The sequence below is a fragment of the Corvus hawaiiensis genome, chromosome 1, assembly GCF_020740725.1.
Source record: "Corvus hawaiiensis isolate bCorHaw1 chromosome 1, bCorHaw1.pri.cur, whole genome shotgun sequence".
NCBI classification, from domain to species: Eukaryota; Metazoa; Chordata; class Aves; order Passeriformes; family Corvidae; genus Corvus; species Corvus hawaiiensis.
In genome coordinates this window covers 57,622,713-57,649,031 of record NC_063213.1, presented here as the reverse complement: position 1 = coordinate 57,649,031, position 26,319 = coordinate 57,622,713, and the positions used below count along the sequence as shown (strand labels likewise).

At 38.1% G+C, this 26,319-nt stretch overlaps 1 protein-coding gene across 6 annotated transcripts in view; it reads left to right on the top strand.

Annotated features, from left to right (window-relative positions):
* Window positions 1–26,319, top strand: part of CDK14 (cyclin dependent kinase 14) — a 319,708-nt gene that overhangs the window by 127,406 nt on the left and 165,983 nt on the right. For all 6 annotated transcript variants that reach the window (XM_048305926.1, XM_048305957.1, XM_048305962.1 and 3 more), the window contains 2 exons: window positions 6,356–6,450; window positions 23,941–24,003. In XM_048305926.1, the coding sequence (XP_048161883.1) occupies window positions 6,356–6,450; window positions 23,941–24,003 (158 nt within the window). The remainder of the gene's footprint in view (window positions 1–6,355; window positions 6,451–23,940; window positions 24,004–26,319) is intronic.

Genomic DNA, 26,319 nt, shown 5'->3' with positions numbered 1-26,319 from the left:
ATCCTAAGGTAGATAGATATTTATGTGAAGACAGTGTCTGAAATTCATCACGATAACAAGGCTAAAACCAGCCAGTGATGGTTTTATAAATAGATTGTGTTATTAGTCCCAGTCATGCTATGTGTGCATAAAAAAGTAATAGAAATGTTCCTGCTTTCACATGCTACCTGCATTATAGAGTTGTTTTCTGTACACACTGCATATTTTCGGTTTACACAGTTTCCTCCTCTTGAATACTGAAATGGATGGGGAAGGCAAAGTATGACTGGCTGCTACAAGATAGGAGTAGCAGATTGCAATTGCTTTCCAAAAGAGTCTGGCTTTAATAGGATGATGTCTCATTATTTTTAACCTCCATCTGTACTTGTGTTGGAGGAGCATTGAGAACAATACACAATGCATAAATTTATATCTAGAATGTAATGAAAGAGACATTCATGTCATCTGGCAGCAGTCTTCTGCATAACTGTTAGAATAATATATTGTAGTGCTTTTCAGAGCTTATTTGATCAGTCCTTCCAGTGTTCTGTTCCAGTTCAATAGGCAAAGAGATTTTAGCAGGTTTGTGACTTGCCTTTTGCTTAGGGAACTACAGCTGTAACAAGAGCCTTTGAAGGTGCCTATGTGTTGTTACACGCACCCTTTTTCTGTATTTCTTCTCTAATAGCGTACTATACTTTCAAGAAGGAGCAGCAAGCAGAAATTTCACAAATGAAAGAAGCATTTGGTTAAAAGTTGAAGTCACCCTAAGCCTGAATTGAGGCTTAGGGGGTAGTTGAAGCTAATTTGATCCATGTAGTCCCTCCAGCAAAGCAACTTACAGTTGAAGGACTACCAACTCCTTTCTTGCAAGCATGTGAAACACTGTTTGCTTCCTTAATGGTAGATTGTCATTTTTTTGACTTAATGAAAACTAGAATAAGGACCATTTGTTAAATCTAGAAAAGACTTTCATGAGGTTGGAATTAGCTGTAAAGAGGGTAATTGAGCTAAGCTTATGTAATAACCCATCTAAAGTTTTCTGTTCTGCTTTTTCTTCTTTCTGTAGCTCACAAATTCTTTTGCAATTTGTTATGAAACTTCCTCCTAGAAAGTTTCCCAAGCTGAAGAGTGACCTATATATCTTTATTGCATTGTGTCTGCTAAGATCAGAGTGGAAGCTGACCAATTCTGTGCATTTATAGGTATGCAGCTCTAAAATCAATTACTTGGGATTATATATGTGCTATAAATAATGATCATTCTGCAGAATATATCCTGTGGTGAGAAGATGGGAAGTTTCTAGTTGGTGTGATCTTACCTAGGATGCACAGATTTCACTGAATTGAATTTTGTTATGTTAGGGTTCTAGGAAAGCAAAGCTATTTGCTCGTAGGAAATCATTTCAGATGGGTGAACTGGAAAATAGCAAAGAGTAGATTTGGGGACTGCATTTGTGAGGAGGAAATTACTGCACATTTATTGCTGCAAAACCAACAGAGTGCCGAATTCCTGTCTCTGTGGTAGAATTCTAAGTAACGTTTTGCACACAGAAATCCCTGCTGTGTGGGAAGTGGATGAGAAGCATAAGGGCCGTTGTGCTCTCAGGCCAAATTTAAAAAATTGCTATGAAAGATACATAGATTGAAACATAAGTTGCTGAGAGGGAAGCAGAACTGTAGTTTGTGCAGGCAATAAGACGCATTTGAGTGTGTTTGTTCAGAAAACATGATTATAAGAAAAAAATGCCATGAATGTTTTCTCACTAAAGATGCCTTTCCAGGGAGCTCAGAGACAGATCCCAACTGTGTATGCAAGGAAGCTGGCACTCTGACAGAGAGCACCGTTGTGTCTGCAGAGTGTGACAAGCTGCAGAATTTTAAAGATAAGTTTTTTGGCTCTGAAGCACAGCAGCTTACTTGCTTTCAGAGATTTGTGTTACTGACTAGAATGTGTGTGCTTTGGCGTCTCAAAAATACAACAGGGAAGCAGAGATGCACAGTTGCATTAACAGTATTAGAGAACTGCAAGCTTCCATGGTGTGCAGTCTTCTAAAGTCTCCTGATGAGAGAAATCCTCCTGGAGTGGCAGTAAGAAATGGTGGGCGCTGCATGTGAGTAGCAGCATGAGCAATAGTTAGCACTGGTGCATGGTGATCCCAGAGGACACTCCAGCTACTGAGGAAAGCAAGTGTTTTTATATCTATACTTTTTAGGAAAATGTTGAGAGTATCACAGCCTTTGTGGAAATATGAGAGAGCATCAGCAGCAGTTGTACATTATGGTGCATATGATCAGCATGAGGCTGAGTTCTGCCGCTGCTGAGAAAAGCTTCCGTGTCACTGAAATACCAGCCAGTTTGAAAATCATGGGTTATTCTTCTGTCTAGGGCCACAGTGAAGATTTGTGATTTTTCACAAAGTGAGAATAAAATGATAGTCAGGAACTGAAAGACTGAATGGATGATCAAATGACCGTAATTAATATTCGACTTTAATGTACTTGCCACGTCCAAAACTACTATCTTTGCTAGTGCAAAGTTCTTCCATGTGACCTGGGAGTCAATAGTAATAGTTACTTTTGTTGAATTTATAATACAGCTGTGAAATGTTATTTTATGAGATACAGGAATAGCCTTTTTCAAAACACTTCCAAGCTGAGGCTGATTTAAAAGTCACAAGGCTTTGTTAATGGAGTGTCAGGCTTGAGCTGATGCTGTAAACCCTGCAGGGAGCAAAGCACTGATTTACTGATGCTACTCAGGTTTTGGGTGAGAGTTGGCTGTAGTCCATCTGGCTTGCCTTGCTTGTGGAGTGAGTGTACTTTAGAATCCAGCTCATCTGGGAACAGCAAAAACCTCCTTGACCAACACAAGCGATATGGCAGCTTGCCAGGAGCTCATAATAGATGAGAGCATCCCCTTGTTGGAGGCGTAGTTTGTGATGGTTATTCAAGCAAATGCAATGTGTTTCCTTTAAGTATGCAAATATGGTTATTAGCCCTTGATGGAGAGTGTGGAGTGTTGGTACATTTAGCGACTCGGATCATGAGCTTGTGTAAAAGTCACAGAAATTATCATCTGGGATGTTGTTAATTGTTGAAGTATGTTAACAATTTGCCTTCCCTGGTTTTTACTGTTAGAATTTGCTGTGTGGGACTGTGCAAGCATAGGTGACAGAAAAGCACCTGGCCATTCAAACCCATGTAATACTTTGTCCAAAGTGTTTTAAAAATGCATTTTAACATTCCTTGCTGCTGTTCCTCCTGAGAACTCTTTGGAGAAATTAATTAAAAGTGCTGCCATCTGTTTATCTTACATTTCATACCAAGGGTAAAAAAAGAGTGCTAGTACTTTTGAAGCAGGATTGTATAATTTTGTTATTAAAAATACGTGTCAAGAATACAGTGAGTACTAGTACCACTTTTGTGAGTTGTTGCAATGCTTTTTCAACAACATTTTAGGTTTTTATCTTAAAAGAAAACAACTCTGTGTGAAATCCGTGTGTGATAATCACTGGATGGAGATGGCCTTCACTGACAGAATTATTTTGTTCTGGAAGTAACACCAGGCACAGCAGCACCTGACTTCTCACTGAGCTCCAGTAGCAGCTGCATTGGCAGGTTCAAAGGTAAAGTCAGCCTTGTCTCAAGCTGATGCTGACAGATTCTCTGGACTCTTTTTTATTCTTTTGGATATGAATTTCTGGGTTTTGTCTTTGAATTAGTGGAGTTCATCCAAAGTTCTATCCCCTTCGAGTAAAAACTTGCCCAAAAGAGGAGGTGTATAGGTCATTTGTTCTGAAAAGCTGTTTTTCTGGGGGAAAAAAACCCCTCCATATGATGGTTCATATTTCATTTTGTTTTTAAAGTACTCTGTGGAAGAAGAAACAGCTTTCCTATTTCAGACAACTTTTTTTTTTTCTCTTTTTAACTCCCCCCCCCCCCCCCCTCCGTTTTTTTTTTAAGAAACAAAACAGTATTTTCACAAGACAGGCAATCTTAATGGTAAGTCATGATAGAAGAGCATGTGGGGTAATTCTCTTATTTTCACTAGTTACATTTGTTTTCTCACAATATAAACTGATAGTGTAATTGCTTATTTCTGCAGTGTAAAATTAGTGCAATTAAGATGATTTTGCTCTCTGTGCTATTTTACCTACTGTATTTCAGTTGGACTAATGGAGAAGACAGAAATTTCTCCCTGCAGGTGATATTTTGTAGTTCTTGTAATATATGGCAGATGCTGATAATTGAGGCTGTAAAAGGGGAGAATTGGATATTAGAGAAGATAAATAAGAGTGGGGGAGGGGACTGAAGGGGAAAGACAGTATTTGCAAAGACCTTGAGGTAAGCTGCTTTCAAGATACTGTTTAAGCTTTAATGACCCATATAGAGGTTCTAGCAACAAAGTAATGGCTAACTAGAGGAACTAAGGCCTCAGGTGATCTGAACAGCAAAAGCTGTCAGAGGTCATAAATACTATTACAGGTCGACACAGGCTCTGCTAGGAGGCAGTTTTTATGTTCCCAGTGTCTGTGAATGTATGCTCGTTCAATAAGGTTTGAGGAAAGAGCTGGTAAAACCTCAGTTACTTCAGGTGAACTCTTCTGAGGGTTTCCCCAGGTTAAGAGTTCTTGTTTCTGCTAGAAGGTACCTTTCAAAACAGTTGCTCTTTATCTTTTGTTTGTAGCCATACCCTTTTCTCATCACTGTCTAAAAACACCCCAACATATCCAAATCTCTCTGAGCTTTAGTTCCAAGAAATTCTCCAACTTCTAAGATGAGGATCCCATGAAAATTGCACACAGCTCTTCCTTTCCGAAAAAGGCCTCTATTTAATTTGTGGAATGTTAAAAGTTGCTATACATCTGCTGATCAAATGTTTAGAATTCTTATTTGTAATTGCAGTAGCTGTTTTACAGCTCAGTGGCAACAAAATCAGAGCACAGGAAAGATTCCTCAGTGCTGGCTCTCTAAATAGCACGAGCTATGGAGTGCAGGCCAAAGCAAGCTCTTTTGAAATTTTTATTCTCACCTCTTCAGCCAGGTTGCAGGGTTGCCTCATTCTTGGTCATAGAGCTTCCTCGCAGGTTTACAGTCCTGTCATCATGATGTCTGTGATGATACTCACTTTGAAGTAGCCTTATGGTATTTTCCCCTTTGCTGCCTGCCTTCTGCCTAGGATGAACTCCAAAGTTTTGATGCTAAGGATGTTTGTGGAGGAACACTGATGCTGCCAGATGCCATGTTGCTTTTGTGTTGCTTCCTAGAGTGATTAACTTGTCAGATTGATCTCCTAAAGACCAGTGTGAGAGATGATGTATATTTATCTTAATTCAAAGCCAGATGACCCCTGGAGTTACCTCAGCCTGATGGAAAACCCTGAATAGGACAGCAAGGGGTAATAGTGCTGTGGAAGCTCTGTAGTTTCCATTTTGCACAGTAAAGGATTGAGACACACATTTGGTCTTTCATTTATTTTCTTTGACAAAAGTAGAAGGGTGACAGGAAATAGTTCCCCATTATTGAGTTTAGAAATATGCCACTCATTTGCATGTCTTTGTATCTATTATTTACTTGCTAGGGTGACTGATAGTCCTGCTCAGATGTATGCATGAGGTGACAAGGCACCGATGACAGAATGACATTGGTAACAACACATGGCTTGTCAGCATATATTGCTAAAATATGCCATGTCTTGTGGAACATTAAATATGTAATATGGAATGAACATTAAATATGTATTATGTTGTAAAAAAAATTAGTGAAGGAGATTACCTGAAAGTTCACTAGATAAGTCTTCGTCTTTTCTGAAAACATGAGCTAGTACCATTAAAAAATATAGTGAGAAAATACCGTGTATTTATTTTTATGGGCTAATTCAAATGATTCCATTAAATTTCTGTTGTTTGAGAGAAAGGAGAATTACTGCTTAAAACCTTATTCTTAGGACAGATGCTGCACTTAATTTAGACAGCAACTCTGTTGTGTTGGATAGGAAAGATTATGTTTTGAAAAGACATGCTTGACTTTAGTCTGAGACAAAAAAAAATCTCTTTGAATGTAGGAGTGCCCTTGGTGTCTGGTTGCTCAGACATGAGTGATTCACTTAGAGGAGGCTGTGTAAAGAAAGCATCTCTTGCTCCAGCTCATTTTGGCCTCAGAGTGAGGCTGAGTTTGACCAGCAAGGAGGAGAAAATAGCATTGAATGGGAAGGTGTGATCTTAAAAAACTGGAACTCATAAACATAGAAGATACTAAAGTACAACTATTTGTTGTCAGGTTATGAAGCTCATTTAAGTTACTAAAAAAAGAAAGCCAATCAAGATAAAATATTTGGATCCTTTTTAAGATAACATGTATGTTTTTCTTTTCAGCTTCTCTTTTGAAAGGATTGAAACATGCAAACATTGTGCTGCTTCATGATATCATTCACACCAAGGAGACCTTGACACTTGTGTTTGAATATGTGGTGAGTAAAGTGACTATATGTTCTAGATATGGTCCAGAGTGTACTGAATTTTATGGAAATGCTCTCTTTACCATCAGTGATCTATGAACCAGGCCAAAATAACCCTTTACTTTGTTCAGGAGAGTGATGGCTGTAAGAGATGATACTTTGTAGTGGAGTGGGCTAAAAGTGGAAAGCTGGGCTAAAGCAGATTCAGAGATGGAGAAGTGGCTGCTAGGGCTTCTGAAGGACCTTATGCTGTTGAGTTGGTTTTTCAAACTTACTCTGCTTCCTAGTTACAGTTTGTTTATTGGAGCTTTTTCTTTATTGATGTGATCAGGTAACTTTAAATAGGTGAGAATAATGTAGGGAAGAAGAACAGGGCTGAAATGCTTAACAGGTAGTTCCTTGATGAAAAACATATATCAACTTAAATTTTTTTTTTTTTTTTTGTGATTGGCTTGTGCAGAGTGTCTTTTTATAAGCAATGCCAGTAAAAAAAAAAAAAAATGTCTGGTGCATGCAATTTAGAATGTAGGATTTTTTTTTTAAATTTTTCCATGACTAATGCTTTACCTCTTAATTAAAACTTCAATTTACATAGTAGGCAGTGTAAGGATCTAATTGTGTTGAGAGTATTACTTTCCAAAGTACTGGCCTTGGCCTCCTAATTAATCTTTTTAGTTTTTCTAAGACAAACATATGGCATTTATGTAGAACTACTTTAGCATTTAGCTGTGGAATTATGCAATGTACTATCATAATTAACCTCCCAGTTTTCACAGATGGGTCCAAGAACATGTAATTTAAAAGAAAAAAATTAGTTTAGAGATCGTTAGATTTTCAGTATAATAGCAATTATTGTGTTGTAGTCTGTAAGATACTGTGTTTATAAAGTACAGTGGTTGCTAGCATTACTCTAAATACATCTCTGCTTAAGACAGATGGAATTGTTTTGTATGTTTCTTGGGGGCAGGCCTTAATTTTTACATGATAATGCACACAGCATTTCAAAATGTTGTCTGGAGAAACTGTTCACCTTGTGTATTTACACAAAAGTGCTACACTGTGAAGGTGTGGGTATTTAGCTGCAGCAGCCTGGAGAGCATTTGATACAGTACATGTTTTTTTACCTCAGGTATTGGAACAGTAATGAAAATTTAATTCCTTTTCTGAAAATCAGTGATTCTCCTGCTCCTGACTTACACAGTGAATTAGCATAGGAAAAGCCTCGATACTTAATTTTATGTAATGGTCAGTGTACTTATTTGCATATCTTTACATGAATACATTTTGCAGTCCCATTTATCAGCAGCTGTATTTAGCTGTATTCTTCATAACTGGTTGAGAAATTAGATGTATAGAATATGTTTCTCCCTAAAATACATGGTTTTCCCTATTATACTAATTTCAAATTTCTGGATTTTACATTTTTCTTATTACACTGATGCAAATTTCTAGATTTTATATCCAGTAAGGTTATTTTGACAGGTTGTTTAAGACTCTGGCTCCCAGACACATGTTATATCATGGTACTGTCCGTGATAAGTATAGACACAGATTAAGCTTCATGCAGTGGCACATTCTTCTGGATTCACTTAGCTGTTTTTCAACAATGAACCAACCCTGCTGGAGGTTGCACCTTCTGGTTCCCATGGCATTTGGTGGCTATTGAGACTGTTTCAGAATCTCATTTAGTAATGGTTTCTAGCAACTGATCCAAGTAATATTTTAGTGTTTAGGCTGGTAGGCAGTCTCTCAAGGTGGTGCTCAGGAAGAAAGGAAGGATACTTTATTCTCTCCTAACAGCCTAAATGTATAATAATGACATTGTAACATGCTCCTGTGCCTTGAGATGACAGCATTTCATAACAAAAGTCTGTTCTCATTGTTAGATAATGTAAAGTTATAGTCTGATCAAATAGCTAATGCCATCTGATAATGCTCGAGAGTGCCCACATAACCTGAATTGAATTCTTGTGGGTGTGCATGATACAGGTTTTAATTGCATGATTGCAAAGATCTCATTTGTTCCTTTTGTTAAAAATCTTCCAGTCGGTGCATAATATGAATGTGCAGAGGCAAAAATTACAGTTGCCCATTTAAATGTACAAATTCTGGCTGGTCGAGTATGCAATCTAGCTGTGCAATCGGTGTTACTGAGCTCTGTATCAGTAATGTCTGGTTTGTTGTTATTTTAACACCTGTACATGGTTTAGCTCAATCATATGAGTAATTTGCACTGAAAGAAGTCAAAATATTAATGTGATTAAAATTACATGGTGGTGTACATTTCTGAATGACTGAATCCTAACCTAAAAGGGATTGAATTTCATATATTTCCTAAAGAGAGATCATGGAACTGATACACTGTTGCCATTGATCACTATTGACCTTTTCAAACGTAATAAAAGACATTTGAATGAGGTATCATGACTAAATTAGGAATGAACAGTTAGTGATCCGAGAGTTCTCAGAAAATGGAAACTTTGTGTTGCTAGGTTGGTGATGATTCCATTGGGAAAATAATACTGGTGAAATGTCTGAGGTTATCGGAAGTGTTTAGTTTCAGCATTGACCCTGAAACAGTAAAATGAAATTTATTTTCATGTAGCACCTTTCATTGCAAAATGCATTACAGTAATAAGTTCAATGCTGAAAGCAGAATAGCCTCTGAAAGGAAACATGGCAGTCATTAAATTCTCAGGGTCCTTCAAATTACCTTTTTTTTTAATGTCTGTCAGATGAAAACATGACAGAGTTTTTTAACTTTAACCTTGGTGGTCTGTGTAGCGGGTTGTGTTTGTAACCGGGCAGAAACACCAATTTAGTGTAGTGGTTTGGTCCAAAATACTCATTACTGTTTACCTTCTGTGAGATAAGAATTAGGAGAAATGCAAAGCAGGCACCAAACTTGAAAGAATATAAAGAAGTTTATTAACAGACCTAAAAGGAGAAAAAAAAAATCATACCACACCTTCAGAACACTTCTTCCCCCCCCCCCACCTTTCTCCCTTCTCCCACTGACAATGTAGAAAGACAACCCTTGAGATGTTCAGTCTGTTTACCACTTCTGTAATAGCCTTGTTCAGTTCATTTAGGAAGAGGAGTCTCTCTTGCCCATGCTATGAAAACATTATCACAACAAGCCAGCCGCCCGGGTTGGTTCTCTGCTCGCATGTGAGTCCCTTCCCCCGGCTTGCAGCTTTTCCCACAACTGCTTTCGAGGGTCCACTCTTGAAGTTTTTTGGGGTACAATTTTAAGGTTGAGCCATTCAGAAATAAAAGTTCTCTTCACCCATCTCTGGGAGCATTTCATCTCTAGGAACAGAGGTCCTCCTCCTTCCCTGGGAGCAAAGGGTCTTCCTCATCTTCATCTCTAGGACTATCTCTGGGAGCATCTCTAGGAACTGAGGTTTTCTCTTTTTCCATTTGGAGCAAAAGTCCTCATTGCTTCCATCTCTCCCTGTTCAAACTTCTCATTAAATTACAGCTGCTTCAGCATCTGCCTATCTCAGCGCAGGTGCTTTTGCTCACAAGTACAAGTTGAACGCTCCACCCCCCATGCCTTCATGAAATTACAGTGGGTACTCTGATACATCATAGCTTTACAACAGAATTTCAGCTTTAAGCATCTCCTCTTTCTCTTCCCTCAGGTTTTCAGCTCTTCACAGCACTAAAAGGGTTAATCTCACCTAGGTCTTGCAGCTGGAATTTTGCTTATGGCTGTCGGTCACATGATCTCTGCTGGACAGCGGTGCAGCTTCAGCTGAATCTTGGCCGCACTGGAGAGGGGGAGCCGAGCCGCTCCGGCTGCCCATAGCAGGACCGTGGGGGGGGGAAGGGGAGGAGGAACGTTCCATGGGTGGAACAGGGCCCATCAGCTCCAGGATGACCGTGGCCCAGCCTGGCCTGGCCCGAGCAGGGTCTGGGCCGGGCCCACCAGGCCCCTGTACAGGGCCCCGCAACCACCTGTCCCAACACTGGGAATGAGACAGAGCTGTGGGGGGGTTTTGTGTATTCTTAAGTGTGGATCACAGAGGCAGTCACAACTTTAAGTGGCTTAGAGAATTGTCCATATTCAAACTGGCCAGCTGATAGGTTCTGTCAGATCACAGAGGAAGCTGTAAGCACCCCTTTGCAAGAATATCACTTCCGAGACTATGCTTGCTAACCCATGACATTCTGCAAAGCCAAGAAAAGTCAATCTTTAAAAATTCTGTTTGACAGCTGAAGATCAGGAAAAATTTATTCTCCGTATAAACATTTTGGTGCTGAATGTGGAGCTGTACACATTTATGTGGAAGAAGAGAAAGGGAGCTAATTCCTTTTGAGTGAAAGAACTTAGTCAAAAATAGTTTAGAATACAGTACCTTGTTACTCAGGCATAGTTTCTTTGTGTTCTTTGTTAACTCTTACGTCAGCATATTGCAAAGTGTTCTTAGAGCTCAGTTTTATCACTGGATGACTGAGAGCCATTGCTTACTACCTGGGAAGTTTTGAGAATGAGCTGCTTGGAATTTCCTCTACAAAACCTGAATGGCTGATAGATTTTCACGTATAGATGGTAAAGAAAATAATTTCAGTATATTTAACTGGGATGTGCTAAACAAGATGTGAATATTAAATTTTTACACACTTTGCATATGCTAAGACTGCAGTGACTTCCCGAAGTAAAAGGTCAGCTCAGCTTTACAGTTCAGTGGAGGAGTGTGACTGTTGGGTTTTGTTCCCTTCCTTGCCAGGCTCTGTTTAGGTGTTAGTTTAGGCGATCTTATGGGGATGGTGCCTTTAGTGGAAGTGTCACTGGTATGGCCGGCTTTGCCCAAGGAGGTGGTGAATTTTACAGGTGAGATCTCAGGCATATTGAGAGATCTCTGAAGATGGGCTCACATCTGTTTGCTCTAAAATGATCATTAGCTGCTACCGTTTGTTGCTTCACTTGTTTATTTAAAAGGAAGATGACTGAATTTAGAAACATTTAATTGCTGAAAGGCAATCCTAAGCAAGACGTATTTGCTACAGGCTTGGTAGAATGATAATGAGGTTTTTAGTATTATGCATAATTATTTAAGTATATTATTATCAATAAATGAACCAGCAGCTTGTCCTATTTCTGGCATGTAAAAGTGAGCTTGTATAGCAATACTTTACATCATGCTTTCAATATTTATGAACTAGGTTTGCAACAAGAACAGATACTTATAATTGGAAGGATGAGTAATGAGCAATATTATGACTGCCTCAACAGTGAAGAAGCTCCAGAGTAATCTAATAACGTAATTTAAACCCAAGCATTTTCAATTGCCTTGCCTATTTTAATATTTGTGCATGTTTTTGCTTCTAAAAATTACTTTCCATTAAAGAAGAAAGTTTAATTCTCATTGCTTCATTACAGCAGCTAAAATAGGTTGTTGTACAATGAATTTATTTAATAAAGTTCATTAGTTGCATTTCCCTCCCACTTCCTGTAAGAAAAAAATAGGCTTGAGTTTCTCATTTTAAAGTTCATTGGAAATTGACATATATATGTGTATATATATATATATATATATATATATCTTTATCAGAATTAAGAATTACACAGCTGAGATTTTGAATTTGTCTTGGGACAAATTTGTCTTACATAATACTTATAAAGTATTATGTAAGAAAATGGGAAAAATTCATCACCTGCAAGGATCAAAAATTTTGCCATTGAAAAATTTCAATTTCTTGTAACTTTGGATAATTTGGATTGAACGCTATTACTGGTTTTCCATTTTAATTTATTTTATTAGGGAACAAGTGTTGAAACTAAAGGTAGGATGGCATTGATTGTTTATGAAAACAAACCAAAAAAAGCCACATTTTTTTAGCAGGTGAGAGAGCAGGGTAAACCAATAGTGTCCCAGAGCTGCTTTTGAGCTCTTATCACTAGGATCCTTCAGTGGTGTGTAATACCTAGGGAGAAGCTGGGCAAAAGAAGGAAGGAGGAGTCTTCTAATCCTTGACTGAGAGTGAAACTTGGAGCCTGAATAACATTATTTTGGTGTGAAAGTGAAATGACAGGTGATTTTGTTCCCGTTTGAAATCAAGGTCCAGCTATGGTAAGCAAGGACTGAAAGCTGGTGAAGCTCTGCAACAGGCCAGGTGCCTCCAGTCACCTCTTGGCAGACACCCTTGGTTACTGTGAACATGCTTGTCCTCTCTGGGGAGGAGCGGAGTCACTCAGGACTCCCAGCATGGGAGCAGTTGAATTCAGTAGTTTCCGTTTACCTTGGCCAGAGAAGGAGCTCTTCCCCTGTAGTTTGACCCTGCCTCATGCCCCAGGTTTGCCACAAGTTGCATTGCTTAAGTTGCATTCAAAAAGGTGACAGAACAAGGCTGAGAGTAAACAGAAAGAAAATCCTGTACTATTGAGAAGAGGCAGTAAGGGAATACTGCTGTTGGGAAACCCTTGTTTTTCAAGTTTTAAAGAGCAGATCAGAGACAGGAGCTGCTGATGTCCAAGTATAGGCTGGAAATGCAAAAAAAAAAAAAGCTTCAGGAGGGAAGGATTGAAGTGGTACTTCAGAAGGAAATTGTTTAGCACTTTGCCAAGAGGTAAAGACTTTGCCAAGAGGTACCAGGCATGGGAATCGGTAGGAAGGAAGGAATGAGAAAATATATTTAAATTTAAATAAAAATACTCCTTCTAGGCTAAGAAGTTTACACATGTCTAGCAAGGACAGATGTTACTCATGCAATATTCTTGGGTACACGGTGTGGCTCTTGGGGATGGTGCTGTGCAGGGCCAGGAGTTGGACTTGAAGGTCCTTGTGAGTCCCTTCCAACTGAGCATATTCTGGGATTCTGTGATCCTGTCTTTGCAGGATTTCCAAATGTTGTGTAGACTTCATATGGAGAGCACATGCTGATGAATAGATATATTAATAAAATTAATCAAGATTTACAGTCCAACAGGCTGGAAGGCTGTGTGTATATCAATGACCAATTTTTGTACAATTTACTAATGGTTGGTAAATATTGGTTAGATTTGCGGTGTGTTGTGCACCATTTAATAATTAGCATCTATTATTTATTCTTCTTTTTATTAAATATTAAAAATTGCATTCAATATAAGTATTAAAAAAAGCCCCAAAACAATACTCACAACAAAATCAAAGGACAAGAAACATGCAGAGTTGAGCTGACGGATGGAATACTGGAAATCACATGAGATATTCTACCTTCTGACAGATCCCAATTAGTTTTTTCCTAAATTACAGGTAAAAATTCAAGTGTCATTGAAGTCCATCAAAAACACATACATGTAGTATAGACATGCATAGTAGGCATAATAGACATGCCAGTGATGACACTCAGTACAGGTAAGCCCACCATCCTACAGGGTAAATTTGTACACGCAAGAAAGACATTAATCAGATGGAGACCTGAGGGGAAAAAGACAAGAATGAGTAAACATCGAGAATAAAGCCTTCTAAGGAAAAGTCTAAGTAAATAGGGCTCTTAAGAGTTGGGGATAAAAAAATTATGAGACATTTACAACCTTTAAATATATCATAGAAAAAGCCAGTGACCTATTTCTATGTGAATGGTAAAGAGGATAAAAAAGGAAACCTGAAATTATGTAAGGAAGAGAAAGATTAAATTCCAGGAATGCCTCTATTGATAACAATAACAAAGCACTAAAGAAGCTACTATGGGGTGATGGTTTGTTTAATAGTGTCAGTTTTTAAAGAACAATTTAGGCAAATAATTGATAGAATTATGTCATTGATAGTAGATATAGGTAAAATTATTAGTTTTTCTTTTTAAAGTCCGTTCTATATGGATCTTTCTGCATCATAATTTTCATCAGTGAAATATGAACACTTTCAGTCTTTCAGTGAAGTTAATACACTGTTGCTTCCCTGTGTCAGGAACTGAAGAAAAAATATATCAGCTTCTTTTACTACTTTAAACAAAGTTTAAAAAAAGAAATTATTCTAGTTGTAGGCTTTTTGTTTGTTTGTTTGTGTTGGTTTGTTGGTTGTTTTTTTTAGTAATTAATTATTTCTATGTTACAGATTTCTGCACAGCCCTACCATCAGTAGTTCTGGTGGCATCCCACATATTCCTTATCTTTTAATTTTAGTCATAAACTGGCATTGCCATTGTCTCTCTGAGGTGAAACCTGACAGTATCTCAACTTGCATTAGAGACTGTCCAGTCTAGTTAAACATTTTTTTCTCATGCTCTCTTTAATAATATGGGTTGTAACTCTTATTTAATTCCTCTTAAAATGTGAAGCTCTGATTTATTTGGTTCAGATTGAAAAAACAAACAAACCACCAATCCAAAACTTACTGTTTAGAGAGTGATGATTACCATAATTCTAAATCTTAAAAATAGATTTTTCCTTCCTGAGCAAAGTATGTAGCTTTGTACTAATTTAGTCATATTGATAAAAATACATCTATGCAATCTTTAAAAACAGAAACTTGGGATGAGCAGTTCTGGCAAAATAATAGTAGTAAAAATTCTGAAGTCAGAATGAATAAGTCAATAATTGCAGATACCGTTATAGTTTTATGATGTAAAAGATAATTAAGAAATGGTGAATAGCAGGAATCAAGAATCAAGCCTAAGTAATAAAAAAAGACAGGTCTTGAAAGTTATAAAGCCCTAATAGTTTTTTCTGTTTTACTACTTTGAATAAAGAGGATCTAATCCATGGAAGCATCCTTTTTCTTTTGTGTTCCTTGCAGTCTGAACTGAGTTTTTCCCTGTAGAATCTTTATTAATCTTACAGTCATGCATGGGTAGGATTAGGATACATGACAGGAAAAAATCACTCAGCCAATGTGAAGAGAGGTCTACACAGATGTGGAAGCTTTTAAAGAAAGTCTTTGCACTGGTTGTTTCCTGTTCTGAAGATGGCCTTTTTTTTGTAGCCAAGCACATCACCATAGGAAGGGCTCTTGTGCCAGCTGAGCTTGTGCAGATAAAACTGAATTATCCATGGTCAGTACCATGCCAATATTAGTGTGGATACTTGCCTACTGTGGCTGTATGTGGAGTGTCAGCCTCCCTGCCATGTACGTATTCTGCTTACGTGGTCCTGGAGCAAGTAATCTCACTGTGATCTTATGGGTATCTTCCATGCTCTAACAAGAAACTTTTTCGTATCTTCAAATTTTTATTATTTTTATTTTTGTTTGCTTGTTTGTTTGTTATATGTGCATATCGTGGTCAGTGTTGTGGAAGCTCAATGACATAAAAAATTAGAGAAAAAGTGCACATGTCCATCCTTGTGGGCACATGTGTTACAGCTTGCAAAAATTGTCCCAACTCTCTTGATTTTGGGGTCTCTAAGTCCATCACAGTTTACACAAGCTGATGATTTGATGCTATGTTTTGGTCATACTAAGCAGGAATTCCTATTGATTTTTTCAATGCCATTCTTTTGTTCAAATAATCTCACTAAATTAAGTGGGTTATGTCTCCTTAACCTGATTTACTAAGAACACAAAGCTGATGGAATTATTAAGGTGGGCAGAGAATAAGTAGGAGGATAAACTAGCATCTTTAGAAAACTGTATTTTGTTGAAGATCTCTTAGTTCATTCAACAATTCTTTCCTTAGTAGTGTGTGTTTCACTTGTCTGTAAGAAACCAGATTATTCTCTGTGAAATGAACAGGGGTTTTGTATCCATAAATAAATTTATCTTTTCTAGTAACAGCCAAAAAATCAGACAACTGTGCATCCCTTTTTCTCTCTGGGGTTTTCAGACAGGTTTCTATCTGTATTATGTACTCACCCACCACCTAGCTTCCTTTTCTGTATAGTATTGTTCATGTATTTTGAAGTATACTTGTCTTTGTTGATAGTGTGAGAGAAATCCAAGGCACTAAAAACATCTGTTAGCAGAATTGTTTTCACTAAGGTTGTCTGGTGGGGCAGTTTTTTCTTTCTTGAATCCCTAATATATATCTTTCTCCTGCTGCTCAGCACAGCTGGTGCTGATGCCTGCTGCTGTTTTGCTGGATGTTCCTTAGGTATCACCCAGAGACACCTTGTAGGGTATTTTTTGTTAGCATGGCTAACACTGTCATCTCATATAGGGAAGAGATTGAATTACAGAAAGCCATAGAAATACATGAAAATGAAGAGTCTATGACACTTTTGAAAATACCAGTGACATGAAATAAGTTTAAACTGTGGCACAGTAATCTGCAGAGCACTTAGGTTGGAGGACACATGCCATTTAAAAGGAATTAACTTTTTTTGTTCTCCTGTCACTTCAAATATTCCTGGTGCCTGTACTTTTATTGGTAAATTATATTATCGGTTTAAGAATTTGTTGGTGACAGAAGGGGAAGTATTTTAGTCAGGAAAGCTGCTAGGGCATAAATAATATGTGCTCCCCTTTGAACATAGAGGAATGGCTCACAACAGCCTCGCTGCCTCAGTGGAGCAGCACAATCTGTCTGCTGCATGATGGCATCGCCGGCAGCCAAATACTCCCGTTTTTGTTTTAATGGGAGGGTTCTTTCACATTGCTGGTTTTACATGATGAGAATGCAGTTGGAAGTGCTTCCTGTTCCATTCACAAGCCCTGGGCTCTCCGTGCGTTTCAGCTTCAAAAATGACAGCTGAAACCAATTAGGCAGAATTATGGGATGACTAAGTCACATAGAGATTTATCATGACTGAGGAAGAGGAGGGAAAGAGAATGTATTGCATGGGAACTAGAAGTGACTAATTTAATTAGAAGAGAATGATAGTCACGTTATTATTATGGAAAAGGGTGGGCAAAGTGGAGATCATTTCATGTCACTGGCTGTGCCTTTGAAAGGAAACGTCCTGCCCTTTGTCTGAACATGTTTGTGTTAGGTAGCAGAATCTCTGATTTCTGAGCAAGATAGTTGAGCAAAATAGTTGATGTTAAAGTGAAGCACTAAGCATATCTGAGGACATTTTCTAGCTTGTGGTTTACTCATCTACTCATAATTAGAATTCCTTCAAGAGGAGAAAGGAAGAGTCTGTACCATCAACATTTGCCTTTTTTTCCCCCTCTGTTTGCATACCCTCTCTTTTCCAGAACTAGGATGTAATGTATATAAACCTTGCTTCAGCTGTATAAATATCAGTCAGAATTCTTTTCCCTTCAGCAGATGCTTATACACAGTGTGCTCACAAACATAAACACACATGTGTCTACTTACATAAACCAGAGTCTTGCTGAATAAAAATGACCTTCATACAATTATACACTGCCCCAAGTTTAAATCAAAACCCCAGCTCATCAATTCATTTCTTCATGTGAGTCTGGAAGACAATATTTCATAAGTAAGGCATACTTTTTGTAGAGTTGTCATGGTAGTTTATGGTATGGGGGAAAAATGAGTGCAAAATATTACAGAGAGAGTCTGAGCAAGTGTGCATTTTCTTTCTTTCTTTTTTTTTTTTTTTTTTTAATCCCTGTACAACTTTGTTGATTTTTGTTTAGACTATGAGCAGTTATGTTGGGAAAGTAACTTAATCTCTCTCTCATTTTCAGCTACCTGTAGGAGTTGTTATACTTGTCTTCATCACAGGGAGGAAAATATTTGCAATTAATTAAAGTTTGGGTCAAAAAAAGGCATTGGCTGATGTGCTTCTACATTCAGTTCGGAAACGAGACTCACTGAACCAGCATTGCTGAGCATGAGTTTTTAATCCCCTGTCCTAGGAAGCATTGTGCAGTCTCTGGTCTATGCAGAAATTGTGCCATCAAGCCCAGGAAGGGTCAGGAGTTTCTTAATGAAGGCCTTGTTACTTGAGACACGCACTGAAAGGGTTTGTGTTTTAACGCATCGAGAGAAGGTAACAAAAAAGCTGCACAGGGCCTTCTCAAGGAGGTGTAGCTGTGTGTGCCAGAGCCCTGAAGTCAAGGTGCAGCCCTGGAGCAGTGATTTTATGGCACGCAGCAGTGAAATACCATTATTTGAAGGCAAAAAATGCCAAAGTCTGTCTCAGGTTGTCTATATTTGCTTTTACTTTCAGCCAAAATGGCAAACACATCTTGAACCTATATCTGGAGGATCCTTATTGTAAATATTCCAGCTGTACAGTATGGATTTGGCATTTAGGGGATGGGTAGTCTTTGTTCTGTGCATAGCGTTGGGCTATTATTTTGAAAATCATCCAAAATCTGGTCAAGTGATAAGCTTCAGAAAAATCATAAATTGTACTTAAGAGCTATCTTTGAAGATTCCCCCTCTCATCTCAAAGATTTGTCTTTAGTTTCTCACTCAAATATTGTAGTTATTCAGTTCTGAGCAAGTGAAATTGTTTCTGGGTAAGCCAGTAGTGAGAGAAGAGATCAAGTGGTTCACTTAAAGCATAACAAGTTTTGCACAAAACATTGTTTTGTTAGTGAAGTGGAAAAGTGAAGCTCTTAAAATTGAAGTACACCAAGATAAAGATGGCCTGGGCAATCTCCTTTTTTCATCCTTGTGGAAACATTTGTTATGCAGCTCTGCAGAGGATTTTCTGGTGAAGGCATGTGGTTGTTGTTGAATTTCTCTCATTTTTTGTGAATGTGGGAGCTTGGGCATCTTCTGAGGTTCCTGCCTCATTTGAAGTATCATTTCAAGTCAGGTAATACTGGTGTAGAGAACTGGGTTCCATCCCTGCTGTATTGAGAATTGTCATCACCAGCAGAAAGTGCTGTTATCACAATTCTGATATGACAGATTTCTGCTATTCAGCATGAAATTCTCAGTCTCCTTTGCAAAAGCATCACACATTTACAGCTGTAACTGAAGCCAGTGTTGCAGAGTAGTTGAGACAAGGCTTTCAGCCAGGCATGAAAAGGACACAATGATTAGGTGGATGATTATGATTAGATTTATTGTTATTATGTATTTAAATATTACCAGTGCATTTTATACTCTTTTTCAAGCCAGTGTGCACCAAAGTCAATAACAACATATCAGCTTCCCCATCTCTGGAATGCGAGCATCCAGACAGTTCCTTCTGCAATGCCCACCTGGTGTTCTTAGCTTAGGACAAACCACCTTGTCCATCAGACAGAGAATAGGAAGAGGGTGTGTGTGTGGGTGAAGGATGCATGTGTACACCAGAATATCTTTCATTACCACCACAGTCAGTCAAAACACAGAAGGCTAAATAGTGCCAAATACTCTGAAAAGTTAAAACCAACGTTCTTTGACTAGAATTGCCGAGATCAGTGATTTTTAGGATTTTTTTTTTTGTCTTTGGTTCAATTCCCTGTCCGATAAAAGGAAGTAATGCCTTATGTCCCGTGCACTGCTATGAAATTATTCTATGGTTGTAAAGTGTGTCAGTAGCATAGTGATAAGCAGGGTAGAAAAACCTGTGAGGTTATTTCTGTCTTCAAAGTAGTAAAAAAGCCAGACACTGCAAGCTATTTGAGAATAAAAAAAAACCTCCCAACCATAAAACAGCACAGCTATTTTTTAATCAAGTGTCTCCTATTCTGTTCAATGAGTATGTCTAATCCTGGGAAGGAAAAAAAGTATGTGATTACATTACACCTTTTAAGAGTTATCATAATGTGCATTTAATGGGGAAACAAATAGAAGGTTGGATAAACCCCATTAATTCTGGACTTTCCTAGCTTTTTCTGTAGAGTTCTTCTCTACAGAAACTTGATTTATCTCTGTTCATTGTTTTTTGTGTAGCTATTATGAGCAGAGGAGTGCTAATAAAATATTTGTACATATAGGCGTGGGTAAACTGGTGGAGTGTAAAGAGCAGGAACTAATGTGATTTTGAACTTAAACTAAAATATCAAATGTTCTGTCAGCATGGTATTACTTTGGTGATTTTTGTGTGTTGGGGATTAACAGTATGGCTGATAGAGCTGTTAAAATCTAGCTCAAAGCAGAATTGGTCTAGCCAGGTCCACTTGGGATCAGAATGTGTGCAATTACTTGGAAGTCTCTGTACTGCATTCCTGGTGTATACTGCTTCCCTGTGAGGTGCCCTCATCCTCTGAGACAGTGCAGAATGGACTGTAAAAGGTGTATTGGTTGGTCTGTTTCTTGTGTTTGATCCTTGTTTCAGTATAGTTTTATGTTATTGCCAATATGTAATTGTATCTTGAGTTTTCCTTCAGGGTATGTATTTTATTAGATCAGAGTGGTGACTGCAGGAAAGATTTCAGTGTCAGAGTAGGGGTAGACTGTATTTGCAGCCACTCTTCCACTTGGGAAAGCATGTTATTTTCCACCTTGAAATACGACATGAAGAAAAGGACTCCATTCATCTATATGGTACAAATTTCATGGAATACCATTAGAAAACTGCTTTCATCCAGCTTGCTCTCTTGTTTTCTTTTCTAATGCTTTCCTGAAACTTGCATTCATGTTGTCTTCTTCAATGTCAGTTGTGCACACAAGCACTGGAGCAGACAGTTTGGCTGCCAAAAGGGAAAACAGGTTTAGAAAGAGCTGTCTCTGCAGCACTGTCAGTTTTCCTGGCTGTACTAATGTTTAATTCAATGTGCATTGAGTCCCTACCTTGGGAAAAGAGGAGCAGCTGATGCTGCCGTTGCTTTGCTGCCACCTTCTTTTTTTTTAAAGTGGGGAGCAATGTACTCTAACATTTTAGGTTGCTTCCACAGTTCTTACCATAATGTTTCGTTACTTTTCATGAGAAGGACTCTCAGTTTTATGAAAGCAAACTGTTGAAAGATTTGAACAGAACAGGCATTCAGTTTCTCTTCCCCATCTGAATGAAGATTTGGTAGAGATTCCTCTGTGTCTATAGCGTGTGTGTGTAAGGAAAAAAATAAATGCCAAGAGACTGCAGCACAATTGACTCTGTAAGGTTTCCAGGATTCTGAGGAAATTGCTGCTTAAATTGAATTTTAGGTAGATGTGTTCAGTCAGTTTTTGAAGGTTTTGATGGTTAAACTGATGGCAGAAGGTTATATCAGGCTCCCAGTTGTAGTTCCTCGGGTTAGGAAGAATAATGATGGATAACACAAACACATTGTCATTGATGTTTCTGTATGGAGAAAATGCATCCAAATGGTAGCTGAAATATGAGAAAATGGCGTTATCTTCACCATTTATTACAAGTATATTGGAAATAAAAAATATGACTTATTGCTATTCCTAGTGTTGTGACTCTGAATAGGATGAAAAGCTTTTGGTGAATAAAAGTACGCAGTTACTGCACAGCTGGTGTGGTGGGGCTTCAGGAAGGGGCCTTCAGAAGCAACACTGGGTTTGTCTTCCTCTGATCTGGTTTCTGTCAGCTGACCAGTTGCAAATTGTAGAAATCAATAGAAGACGAAGGAGGCAATAAACTTCCCACCTACCAGGTTATCTGTCGCTCACAAAGGCTGAAAGACTGAGCTGGGGGGAAATGATCATTCCTTGAGCCAGCCCACATGAGGGAGAGTGCCGTGCTCAGGGGCTGCGATGGCTGCGTCTGAGGATGGGACAGTGCTTCCCTGGCCACCCTAATGGGCTTTCTAAAGTGAAATGTCCTGCTTTTTTTTAAACTTCCCTTGAGTACTGCAGGTGCTAGCACTATTCAAAGACTGACATTTCTCTTCAATAACAGATAACCCATTAAAATGAGTGGATTCCCACAAATTTCTTATTTGACACTAGACATCACTTGTAGTAATGGTGTTTCAGCTGATGTTAAGGCAGACTCTTGTGCTGGGATTAGTACTGTTAGTTTATCAAAACAAATGACAAGGTTAGCCAACAACCTTGTTTAAGCGTGTTTTCTTGGTGTTGATACAGTAAACAAGACAAAAATGTACAATGTGGTGATGCATACTGAAGGGTGACTGGTACATTTGTGGCATGGTTTATTTATGCAGACCCAGAAAACTAACTGGGAGAATGGAAGAGGAATATGTACGTTAAGGCTAAAGATGTTACAGAAATGAGGAATAAGTCTTTAAACTTAAGAGTCTTTATGCAAAATGCACTTCTTTGATACTAACAATTCACTGGTAGAATATTTTAAATTTATCTTTAAATTTTCTCTGTAAATGCATTCTAATTTGTAAACTATAAATTGAAGAGTTTCTGGCTGTATCTTGCATTTTGGAATAATCTCTGTTTTGTTGTATTTAGTGTGGTTTCCCTGTTTGAGTGTGCCCTCTGCCCTTGTGATACACATGCTGTTCATTTTGGGATTCAAGCAATTTCCTGCAGTCAGGGCTCTCACTCTCTTGAAGCCATGTAGGAATTCCTGAAAATAGTTTTGCTAGTGCAGAGCCTAATCATCCTGTGCATCTTATGTCTTTGCAATGTTAATTCTACATGCACAGTGTGTTTTTGTAGTTTGTGATTTCAGAAGCGATTTTCAGATGATTGTGGCTAGAAAAAAATTTGTGTCTTGGGTGTGAACTCTCCGATGTACCTCTATAAATCTGCAAAAGAGAACTAAAGAATGCCTCCTGGTTTGGGAAATGTTGCTCAGAGAGACCATTCTGCTATGTGGAAGGCAACTTTTGTCCAAAACTCTCACTTTGAAAACTCCCTGTATTTAGTTGGGCTCTTGTGTATGTGAGGCAGGTATTGCCAAGTAGCTTTTCAAGGAATGTTGGGTGATTTTTACCAGATGTGTTCAGAAACCAGATGTGGAAGGCAGCGTCTGTCTCTGAGTATTTGCTGGTTAATCAAGTGCATATTTTTGCTTTTTTATTTTGAACATAATTCCAGAAGCTGAGTTGTGCAAGCACATCAGAGAAGCAATATGCCACTTGACTGAAACCATGCTGCTGACGTGTAGAAATGTAAGAGAAGAATTCAGAGAAAAGTGTTTCCATAGTAAAAGCTATAAATATTTATATATTAAAAATAACACTCATCTATACATTGTAAGCCTTCTTTTTTTTTTTTCTGAAGAGATTTTCTGCTATTTTTGCTGGAAATATAGGAGAATGAAGTGAATATAGAAAATTAAGTGAAAACTTAGATTTGAATTTTCCATGAAGCTCTTTCCTAAAGTATCTGTATTTAATGGCTGTACATGTCTTAATATGTGCTTCTTTTTGAGCTGGAAAGTATCATTCAGTACTCTGATATGCAGTGCCTTTCAGCTTTATTTTCTAAACCTTTACGCCATCTTAATCGAGAATCACTATAAAATTATATTTAAAAGGCAATGTTTTAATGTGAACAATGAGAGCTGAATGTGAGATTCTCCCTTTAGGTTCTTCGTCTTCTGTCTAGATATAATCTTTGTGGTGTTGATGGTGATACTGTACTTACAAGTTTTAGAATTATATTAAAATTCAGGTAATTATTCTACCAAATGCAGGGTGTTAGAAAAAATACTAATTTGCATTTGTTGAATATTCATATCAGTTATCAAAGCTGTTAAATAAAATTAGTGTAAACGTACGTGCGTGTGTTTGCACATGTGTGGCTGAAAAAAAAAATCTTATTTTCCATTTTTCTGTCCACTCCTAAGTAGAGGAGTATTTACTGCTGCAGTCATACAGATATTAATACAGTTTTCTCCATCTGACTTTCTTTTAGCACACTGATTTATGTCAGTACATGGACAAACACCCTGGAGGGCTTCATCCAGAGAATGTGAAGGTAAGAGTCAAAAAGAGCACACATTCAAGGCAAATGCAGTAGCAGTAACTTTGCAAAAAATGTCATGCCAGTTGTTTCATAGAAACTGATTGCTAGCTAAAGGGAAAATGACTGGCATATGAACTGTATTTTTAAGTATTTGTTTTCTTTAAAACTAATTACAAATTCAAGTATTTGAGTATTTGAGCATACCCACAACAGAACTTCTGAAATTTTTAAAATTGACTCAGAGCCAAAATATATTAGTGAATGCTGTTAACAGTGTTGGTAATCCCTCCCCTCCATTCGAACACTTGCTCTTAAGACAATACTGCCCTAAAACCCCAGGGTAAATATGCTTTAGGCTGTCAGTGCTAGATCTGCAGTTAGGTAAGTCAGTGTGGGTTCACCAAGTTTAAGGGAAGTGTAATTAATTGTATTAGCTGAATTGTACTGCTTTTTATATGGACATATAAAATCTTCCCTAACCTTTTTGCTTGCTTGCGTGGATCAGATCAGCATTTTTATAGCTGATCTCACTTCGGAAATTTTTTTCCTTCTAAGGTAGGTACTGAGAATCATCACGAAAGAAAGAGAGAGTTTATTAGGGATTTGATGGAAAGATAGATGAGTAGAGACTTGATCCAGTTACTGTTTGGGAAGTCAGCCAAATGATTTTAGCATCAAATGGAAGCCAACGAGACATGCAGAATGTGTCGTGTGTGTATAGATAACTCAGATGATATTTGTTACACTTGTCTTGCACTTTGACATCTTTCCCATTGTTGTTCTACTTTGGAAGTGTTTAAGTCTTCACTTGTCATACTGAGAACTTTATTCCAGTATTTAACTTACTGAAATGCAGAAGTTCATGAAAACTCTGTCTCTTTTCTGGAAAAGTCAGAAGGCCTGTTTGGTTTAAAAAAAAAAAAAATTATTTTAAAAGGAGGCTGTATTTTTTTATTCTCCAGTAGCTGATCATTGTTGCACATCATGTAGCTTCATTAATTTTCTGTGTTCTTTGAATGAAAAGTGGCATCTACAACATATGAATTTAGATTAGAATTACTGCCATCTGCAAAACCAAGGAAAATTCCTCCTTAGTGCATATATTTGGCAAAAAAAAAAAAAGAACAAAAGTTATTTTTGAAAACACATGGTGTGTATGCTGCAAGATAGTATCCCTGTAATGTCTGTCACTGAGACATTTCACTAGCATGGACAGGGTCTCCTCCCATTACCAGCTTCACAGGGCTCCGTGAGTGTGGCAGTAAAGGGGGTGAGGTAGGACCTGCTTTTCCACCCCTAAAACTTCTGAGCATTCTTCACTGCTCAGTTTCCTAAGCAGAGTTTCAGGTGTTGAATGTGCTTGTTAAAACCAGGGGGCTGTGTTTCATTTCCCTGTGTGGATACTTTTACATTCATTTCTCTGAGTTTTGGATTAAATGAAGACTGGCTTTGAAAGTTCTTTGTGCTGCTTCAGATTTGTAAGTCTTACTCCAAGGCTGCAGTGCTGTGTAGCTCAAGTTCTGATATGCAGTAGTTGATGTGGCTGTAATTGTTCCCTGCTAAAAAAGGTGCCATAATTCACATAGCTGTACTTTTATTTCATCGTATCAGGGCCCAGTGAGCTTGTCTTTGAGCAGGATGGATATAGACAGATAGCTGGGCTTGCTAGTGCATCATCATTCCTCCAAATTCTGAGAAACCTGTCTCTTAAAACAGGAGCCTCAGAGGGAACTGCAGCAGCAGCATTTCCCTTTTAGATTTTGCTGCATGTATTCCTGTGGCTATCTGTACCATCTAACAGTGCTTAGCAACATTTTTGATGCTTATAGACACATTAGAAATATTTATTTGAGTAGCTAAGTATAGAATCCTGATGTACTGCTGGTTCAAATTTTTTAAAGTCCCAATGGATTATTTATAAAAGTAAACTCAGCGGGGATGGGGCGGGGGGGGGGGGGAGAGGAGTATGAAAAAAAATTGGAAGTTGGAGCAGATGAAACTTCAATCCACAGATGAAACATGAGCAATCCCGTTGAACAATTAACTTTTTTTCCTCTTAAATAATATTGATGAAAATCAGTTATATATATTTGGTAGATTCTCTTGCCAGGCTGGCAGCAAAGGCTAGCCTTAACTGCACAGTAATTATTAAAACCAGGCATGACAATTTGAGGTCCTACCATTTTAGTGAGTGAATCAGCCTGCTTGGGATTTTCAGTGCAATACCTGCTCTCAAAGCTGAGTGAAAAATATCCCAAGAGAGTGATTTCTTTAGCTGGGAGGACAGAAACCTAGTCACATATGCTAAAAATTCCCAGACCTTCATCA